General features: G+C 45.8%; 1 protein-coding gene across 4 annotated transcripts in view; it reads left to right on the forward strand.

The window, feature by feature from the left end:
* The first annotated feature begins 1,487 nt into the window (after positions 1 to 1,487).
* Positions 1,488 to 9,621, forward strand: part of LOC126918677 (lachesin-like) — a 39,987-nt gene continuing 31,853 nt past the window's right edge. Inside the window, exons 1-2 of one of the 4 annotated variants that reach the window (XM_050726846.1) lie at positions 1,488 to 1,725; positions 9,306 to 9,433. In XM_050726846.1, coding sequence (XP_050582803.1) covers positions 9,307 to 9,433 — 127 coding nt within the window. In that variant the 5' untranslated portion in view covers positions 1,488 to 1,725; position 9,306. Of the gene's footprint in view, positions 1,726 to 5,751; positions 5,998 to 6,040; positions 6,333 to 9,305; positions 9,434 to 9,621 lie in introns of those variants that run through there. The other 3 variants (XM_050726844.1, XM_050726847.1, XM_050726845.1) reach the window with 3 other exon arrangements.

Consider the following 9,621-nt stretch of genomic DNA (forward strand, 5'->3'; position numbering starts at 1 on the left):
AGATTTTAATTGTTCGGGTTACATACGGATCGGTTGGTTCGCTTGTAGGAAACAGCAAGAACAAAGCGATTGCGGCTCGCGCTTTGAGGTGAAACGCGCGAGTCGCGAGCATTCATTAAAAACGATGAAAACGGTCGATTTACCGTTCGCTTGTTTTTAGTACTTCTTTTGGCTGAGCCAAAGAAGAACACCTTTGCGGTCCGGTTTAATATTAATGCGAACGAAATTGAAATACTAATTAGTATTCAGTTGGGGAAGGTGCTTTCCGCGGTCGAGTTTCACCAAGTGACGGTCTCTTAAAACGAGACAGGGCACCGCGCCGTTGCAATGGGAAGGGTGAGAGCGCGAGGGCAAGTTTCGTGTCTGTCGTGTCTGAGGAAACTCAACACTCGCGGGAAATTACTCGTAAAATGGCTGGAGGGAAACGCGAGAATGTTCGTACGTTTTACGACTTCCGAGGATTCATCCGACAATGTCCGTAAACACGTCAGATCGCCTTCTATCGGTCTTAGTTCAACGTGTAATCTGAAACGCGGCAAGACGTACGACGACGTGTGTATCGTTCTAAACGGGACGAAGAGAAGTTGACGCGCGGTGTCGCATATGTTTACGCGCGCATCTATTCACCCTACGGTTTTTCTCTCGGTTTACCCAAAAATTTCCATCTTTGTTCTACGCGTTTTACACGCTCGCTGTTTGTCGAGCGTTTCGTCGCGTTTACGGTAACCTCAAGCCGCTTAAACTCCGCTTAGCACCCCTGCGGTTGCGCCGAATCGTTTCGGACTCGTTGGCCCGAAAGTGTCTGATCGTTGGTCCTGATCGCTGATAAATAACGTTCCGTGCACTTTGTTACAGTTTGTCTGCGAGAGCGCTACTTTTCTTTCGTCTCGTCGCCGTTCCAATCGAATATCGAGCTCGACATTTCAAAGAAACTACGAAACCGATCGACTAACTCGCAACCACCCCTGTAGATGAGCAACGCGCCATTTAACAGACAACCTATATACCGCTGTATATTCCGCACGCGCACACGTGAATCGAGCGTAGGCGTACAGACTGACACGCGTACGCGTAGTGGACAGCGTGACACGTGTGGTGGCAAAGATAAGCCGGTGAAAATACGCGCAGTCACGTATTTTATGAAATGTACGTAAACGTTTGTCTTCTGTGTGCGCGGTTGGTATACACGCGCACACGCGAACATTACTATGAAAGTTTTAGCGGCATTAGTGCGTCGCGCGTACGATAAACGAATTTTCCGGCGAGATACACCGAAGAAACGGATGAACGATGCTCGACCCACCGGATGCTTCGTACGATAACCTACGTCTGTTTAGACAGGTTGGCACCGTGGACAGTCGCGACGTCTTAAAATTTGAAAGCGACTGGTCGCGTTGTTACCCTTCCGATTTATATACAAACGTAACTGGTCTGGTTTTTCGAAGCCGCGTTGCTCTTCTCGCGTAACAACGAGCGAGTTAAACGCCACGACAGATTACGACGAGATGCTTTTTCGACGATAATCGCATTAACCGTTGGGTTTTACGCTCACGCGAGGATGCGTCGAACGCGGGGCTTTTTTTATACCAATGCTGGGTACAAAGGACGTCCTACATGGAAGGGAAAAGAAAATTCGAAGCTTCGTCGAACGTTATTGGCTCGTCTCTTCAAGTGGCGAGCTTAACAATGAAGCGACGTTAAAGTTTGCAGATAGCTGGCCATAAGGTAAAACGATATCTATTACACCACAAATAGTTTCTGCCACTAAGTTTTAACTAGCTCTATACTTTCCGATATATACTATTACTTTATCACTGTTCGAGCATTTCTATCGACCGTTATTCCCCAAGTTCTGCCGGGGCTGCTACTCCGATATAATTTGAACTCGGATATAATGCAGCCTCCGATATATTATCGACGATTACGAGCATTAAGCTCCGAGCTTTTAGATCGCGTCGGTTTTCCGAATCATTTCTCCGACGTTGAAAATGAAAAAAAAAGAGGAAAAGAAAACGAAGGAAAAGACAAAGGAGAGAAGAAAGGAGAAGAATAAGAGACGGAACGCAAGGTAATTCGAAAAAGGATAATAATAATCGAATGGAAACGTTTCTCCAGCGATTTTATTATCAACGATGAGAATTGAAAAGCATCTGAACGAGTGGAACGTCTGCATAGGATCGGCAAGCGTGTTGCGAGATTATTTAGCGCACGACTAACGTAGAATATTGCCGAGTACGAAACGAGCTGGACTAATGACGCGCCTCAAAACGGCCGAAACATAACGTGATCTTTTTGCAAACATTAACATCGACAATCCGTTAACGCGGCGGGTGGACCGGGGACACCGGTCTTCTAAAATGGATGGCATCCAGATGTAAATTCTCCCCTGATGCATTGCGCCAAAGCATAATTCGATTTAGCCGAAATCCAAAACGGCTATTACATCTCGAAAATCCGTGTAGCTGTACGAGTGCCGATGGAACGCGTGTCATTTCGCTAATTGTACCTAGTGGTTACTGTAAATTATTTAATTGGACAAATCTCATTTTACCGGTCGAACCGTGCGTGCGTGAATCCTGCTGATTCCTATGCTTTTTTCCCGCCACTCCTATTAACAACCGGTTTATGGTATAATTACACGATTGCGTTAAGTTCGTCGAACGCGGCAGCTTGTAGAATCGACCTAGAAAGCCGGCTTATGAGCTCTCTCGTTTCCGGACGTTCCTTGATTATAAAAAGAACGAACGAGCTATTTCAAACGAGCCAGGAATTTATTTTATTTACGATATCGCATGCTACCGCACCTCTAAAAGTTTGCTCGATTTGCATCCTGTATCGCTTTTCCCTCCGACCTACGTATATACAAGGTGTTCTATTTCCATCGTTTTAAAACACGAATCTATTAAGTTCTCGCTTCCGATCCTTTACCCGTATTTATGCTTACGATTTGTTCAACCGTACAGTAATTCGTGTATTTAAGCGTACAACCTTTTCGTCTATCATTTTACAAGCAGCGAAGTGGAGAGACGAAATCGGAACACCTCGCGTGTCCAAAGTTGAGAACGATCGAATTTCGTAACCGATAACCCGTAGGTCGAAATACGTTGTGCTTCCTCGATAATCGTTGAAAGTTAACGCGTATTTGGTGTCCGCGCGTGTATCGCCGTAAAATCGAACGGCGGATCGGTATCCCAACACCTTAAGGTGTATTCGTCGTTGCAAACTGGCAGCTCTGATCTGCAAATATTAGATCGATCGACTAAAGACGTCGCTGTGTCGATTATTCTAACGATTATTAAGACAAAGATGTAGCAACTGGTATACATAGCCAGGCAAAATAAAAGAGTAAAAGATAACAGAGCCAGGACACGCGCCACAGTGTCCACTTGCGAGTCGAAAGTAATCTTTAGAACCCTATTGCTTAATATAATATTATAATTTTATATTTAGAGTACTTGTGTAGAGAATGTTTAATCGTGAGATTTATTAAATGTTATTGCTTGTTGTTGAAACCGTCGAATATATTTAAAATAATAAATTAGTATGCAACTTATATTCGCTGGGACGTTCGTACAATGTATAAGTCGTAAAATAGGATCGCTAACGACTCGTTAATTAGATCGCTGATAATTCGTTGATAACTGGTTGATAACTGTTCGACAACCGACTGTAACTCCTTTAATAACTATTTATACCATTTACCATTAAGCATATTATAATTTTTACCCTAAATTTTCGATCGAGACATTTCACACTCTAATGAAGACACGCGAGATATGTTGGCCATAGCGTCGCATAAGCGACATTGCGACGCAGGATATTTCGTCCGTAGTGTTGCTCAATCGGCGTTGTGGTAGCGAGATATTTCGTTCATGGTGTCGCATAAACGACGTACGTATCTCGAAGTAGCGAGGTATCCCGTTCGTGGTCACGAAACGATTAAATATCGTACATCGATGGAATCGCATTTCGAATTTTAATACACCGTCGATCAGTTCTTCAACAGGTAGTTAAAATGTACGATTTGCCGATTGTCTAAGAAGACGATAAATACGCGGCTGACTTTTGCGCGTTAGTTGAATATTCCTTTGTTCCTATAAATCGGTTAGACCGTCCACGTAGATACCAATGACAGTGTATACGTACACTATGCATACACGTGATTGCTGGTTTCCGCGAACGTGACAATTTCTGTTCGTGGACGCGTTGTTAATGGCTTATTTGCCTGCGATAAACGTATCAATAGAATAAGAAGGTGTCGCGGTAGTCTCGACGTGTGCAGGAATTTTTCATAGGTCTAGCGACGTCGAGACGTCGGTAGGACGGTTTTTCCGCTTTCGTGGAGCCCTCTAAGTTCTAAACCCTTTTCATTTATCTTCGCCTAGCGCAGCTTAAGCAGCAATTTTGTTGCGCCCTTTGCATGTAGTTGTTTCAGCTGCTCCGAGCAATCCCCTTAATGTATACTTTTTCTCACTGTCATAATTGAAGACCTGGAGGGTGGGGTCGAACACTTTCCACGAATGTTCTTCGCTCGTAAATTTTCCACTCACGGGAGAACGCTCGACGAGAGGCCACGTGGCCATCGAATCCAACGGTACATCGTGCATCGAATTCAACCAGCTTTCGTAACGAAGCAGATCTCTTGTTCCTCGGAGATACTTCGTATCATGAACGACATTCTGTTACAGCGCGTTACGCTCGAACGCGATTTGCTCTTTCACGGTTCTCCAGACACGGTTTGTCGATTATACAGCACGGTTTACTATTTCCACGATTTTTAAAAACCAGATTGTTTACCTTGGCGTAGAACATCCGGTGATTGGCAAATATGATGTTTGCCGCTCCTCGGAACGTATTCGGTCATGCAAGGTGTAGCGTTACAAACGAAACGGAAAAACCGACGGTGAACGCTTATTTTTCTACTAATATTTGCTGGCCATTAACGGAATCCTGGCTTATACAAAATAAAAACAAAATAAATGTTATTTCGTACAAAATAAATGTTATTTCATAAGTTGGGGACGTGGAAAGTCAACTTCGCTCGGTCCACTGGAAAAATTCTACCCCAAGAGTTTTTGGTTATACGTTCGGTTCTCGATTGGAGAGGGGGTTGGTAATCGAGATCATGGGAATCTTTCGAAATACGATTTCGGAAGAACGTATCGAAAGCGGAAGTGGGCGCAGGCGCGAACAATATAGTGTCGGTTGCTTCGATCCCGAGGCTCCTCCTCCCCATTACGGTTTTTTTCGCTCTTTGACATCGCGATCAACGTTTAGACTCTTTTCTCCCTTACGGGTCGTCGAACGATCGAACGTCAGAAAGCGCGAAGCTTCGTGGACCGCGGAACGCTTTTCGACCAACGAGCGGCAAACTCGTGCCGCGATATCGTTTCAGTCTCGAACGATTTCTTCCAAAAATCCCGCTTTTCTCTCTCGCCCTTTATTTTCCCATGGACCACGCTGGCCGTGCACTCACGCTCTACCTCCGCTTCCCGTTCTTCCCTCTTCGGCGACGACGTTCCGCGTGCATCAAAGCTACATAATAAATTGAATATTATATCCAAGGGTGGTGCGTGGTGTGGCGTGGACGGAGCGAGCGAAAGAAGGAGGAAGAGGCCGAGGAAAGAAAGAGCGAAAAGGGGGAAAGAGGAAAGTGGAAAGAGGGAAGAGGGAAGAGGAAAGACAGGAGGTCCTGGACCTGCGCTATGCGAGGCAAGCGTTCCGTGACGGAGCGTTCCGACGCTCGACTCGCTCGACGGCTAGCTCGACGCTGTCAGTACACGCGTCTCGACGCCCGGGGATGCGTCCCTTACCAGAAGCATAGCGTGACGCTTGGTTCAAAGGTTCGAGCTCGATCGGACGAACGCGTTTTACCTTTTCTCGTACACCAGTTAACAAGAAGTGTGTCGTATCGAAAAGAAAACAGATACATATCGATCATCCATCTATGACGCGCCGCGTACATTTACGAATATAATGCTACACCTTTCCCACGAGGTAATGTCACAACGACGACGTACATAAGTTTGGAACCAATTGGTTGACCAAGTTGCACGGGTATCGTTAAGCGCGTACGGATCGGTTGGGCCAATAAGGACGAACAAAAATAGAACGTGAAACGCGAGTGTCCATCGATCGTCAGGATCGTTCGATAGATCACCGTACGAGGCATTCGATTCGCAAATTCCCAGAGGATTTAGCAGCGTTCGGCTGGTGGTTACCAACGATCACATAGCGTTACGAGCGGTGATTTTCCGCCGGGGCCATACATCAACGTGATATTTTCCAACGGAATTCCCTGGTGAATTCCAAGTGAATTATAAGGATCATAGGTACGCGTGGACGGGCTTCTAGCTGGCCAGAATCGAACGGACGTCGATTAATTTTGCGATAACAATTTGCGAATATAACGGGACGATAATCCGAGCTGGGAAATTCAATTTTCGATATCGGAGAAAAAACTAACGACTACCGTCGATTCCGCGATGTATACCCGAAACGATCGGAAATCGTTGCCGCTCGGCCGATCAACGACGATCGACGGCCACGGGATCCCTCCTAGAGACGAGTAAAAACAACCGGCGATATTCGCATATGACGCGTTTTTATCGAACCGGTCACCGTAGATGGTCATAGCTAATGGCCTTGTCGTTGACTTTGATAAATTCGTCACCCGAAGGAGATTCATTACGCGGTAATATCGGACGAGTATGAATTTTAATATTGTCCCGAACCTACTCTTACGTCCGAGCGTTCAATTTGTTTAGCCGCCAAGAATTCGTCTCATTCGTCCGAGCAATTGTTACGTAGAAGCCGAAATTACGTTTCGATATTTACTTGAAGCATGTTTCATGGTCTTTTCGCGAGTAAGATTAATCGATTGGATATGTGCGCGCGAAAGCCAACTTGCCGTAACGATCTCTCGTTACAACGGTAACCGTTCGTCTTCGATGGAACGTCTGTTCGAAGGGAATGGTATAACGATCGTGAGACCCGAAACCCCAAGGACACGTTAATTTCGCGTCTAATCGGTTAATCCTGGATGAAGTAGGTACGATCGTAATCGTCGGTCGGGCAAGACAGAGGCGAAGTCTTTCGCAAAAACGGATACTCACTGCTTTCAACGGCATCCTAGATAATTAATCTGTTTCTCCGCAGAATAGTCTCGTATTTGCATAGTTACGCGTATGCAAATGATATATGTACCTTTCTGCCATTCTGTTCCAAAATTATTCTTCGGATTGCAAAGCGACGAGAGTAAACGGTCGAGTGGAGTCGAGTCGATGCGATTCAACGATCGCGATCGCGCGAATAAATCTTCCCGAAAGCGTATAATCGCGTACACGGTGAAACTGTGTCGACGGTCGACAGGATTTCACCGGGAAGACAGGTGGAGAAAGGAGGAAGGGAAAGAAATTAAATCCGCGCGACATTCGTTGAGATACGTTCTCGCAAGGAAAGGGAAACGTTCGTGGAATAAAATTTCCGGTCGTTCGACAACTTTTGCAGGAAAGTACGCGCGCCTCGGTCCTTTCCGTGAATCCGTGATTAAGAAACGATCGGTCTCGGCGCCGATCGATCGCGATAATACGCGTCCTTCTCTTTGATACGAGTAATTAACGATCAACGAGGATCCTCGATCCTCGATAAAGCTCGGTAATAAAAATTACAAGTTCGCATTTTCCTTGATTATACGATCGTACTTGCAGCAAGAGAACGGAGCAAAGTCGTTCGAGTTGCTTGGCCGTACGAAATTTAAGCCGCGCTTAACGCCGTTTCACCGTAATGAAGACAAAACGAGGATTCCCAATTTTTCGGGATTACTAAATTGCTAAAGAAAGACATCCCCCGGGGAACTCACGCGCGTGGGATAGCCATCGTCGAATCGAGATCAACTTATTTCCAGTACAATGCCAAGCGAGCCATTAAGGTTTTTCCCTTTCTTCGTATTCTTCGTGCGAGCAAGCGCTCGCAAAGACATTTCCGACCATTTCGCCGACGAGGCTTTTAAATCGATCATAACGTTTGCACGATTCTTTTCTCAACGGACTATGTTTGCGGACAAACAGCTCATCATGGTAAACACACGGAAGACGCTCGGAAATGGAATTTTGCTTCGAAAAGTGAAATCTCTTTCGCCCGGATCCTTGTATTATCAATCTGTTCGAAGAAGCTTTTAACGACGACGAAAATCGAATTTTCTTCTGCTTCGTGTACCTTCGTACAATCGTTTGATTCTATCAAGTGACTAGCTGGAATCGACGCTTGGAAATTAGTATCTCGCGGGTAAATACAACGATAGCCCGGCGTGCTTATCTCGTCCAATTAAAAATCGTTTTTCGCCGAATTAAAATCGTTTCTCGTCCGTCGTACACGGTTCGGCCTTCTACGCGACGTTTGTTAATTCGCCGTCTCGTTGGTTGCGCATAGATTCAGACGTGGATTCTCGCGATATACCGCGACTAGAATTTTCCTTTGCCGCATATATCCCCGAGGATGAAGAACGAAGGTTTCTGGTTGATTTTCATCGAACCGGCGGATCTTTCGCCCGGCTCGCTGAAAGCATCGATCACGCGTCAACGAGATAAAACAAAGAACGTATAATCTGACATCGGTTCGAACGAAAAAGATACGACAGGCTGTGTCGATGTGTAAAGGTGCGGGCGTGCGAGAGTCGTTGTTTACCGTGGAAAGAAACAAGAACCGTATCGCGGTAGAATAGGTGGGCCGCCGGTGGTACACGCGACAGAAAAGGAGAAACTTTTCATTTAGTCCTGCCGTAAATAAGAAGGGGCGGTTGTGCCGTTCGCGCTCATACCATGTGTATACGAATTTTTCGTCGGACGGTGGTAAATTCTGCTCGCACGCCGGCTGAAATCTGTGCTCGTAAATGGTCGAAATAGTTATTTACGGGATAGCGTAGAAAAGATAATTGCGTCCTGCCTTGGACAGAGAAGAAATCGAGGATGTACGAGTAATACCCTGATACCGTTTCCCCGATTTCTTCTCCGCCAAATGTGCATTACGTGAAATTGCGCGAACTTGCAGCTCGTACCATCGCCTGACAAATGTATCGATTGAAAAATGGGAAGAATGAAAGGAATAATAAAAAAAGAAAAGAAAAATAAACAGGAGGCCGGTGTACGAAGAAAGAAACAAGTAGTAAAAGGAGTTTGGGGTAAAGAACGGGGCAATGGGTACGAGCTAGGCGAAACAGAGAAAGCAGAGATCGGAGAGAGGGAAAGATAGATAGAGAGAAAGATAGTCATTATTATTGTTCAGGTTTCTTTTTCTTCCACTTTCAGAATGAGGGTGGCACGGCTATTACTGTGCTACGTACTTCTCGAAGACTACAGTACCAATCTCGGCGGGGCTGCAATTACTAGCGACGCCGCGCGCCAGGACGCCTCTGCGACGAATCCTACGCTACCAGGTATATATTTGTCGGTATATGCTCGTTCCCATATATCGAAAAGCATTGTTTTCTTTTTCGAACGCGTGCCACCGACTGACAGAAAACCGACAGAAAGCCGACAGAAAACCGACAGAGAACCGAACGAATCTTGGCGTTGATGCCGCGGATATAGCTCGGTGCACGCGACGCGACGTCTTCAACGCGGC

This window comes from Bombus affinis, chromosome 7, assembly GCF_024516045.1.
Source record: "Bombus affinis isolate iyBomAffi1 chromosome 7, iyBomAffi1.2, whole genome shotgun sequence".
Classification (NCBI taxonomy): domain Eukaryota; kingdom Metazoa; phylum Arthropoda; class Insecta; order Hymenoptera; family Apidae; genus Bombus; species Bombus affinis.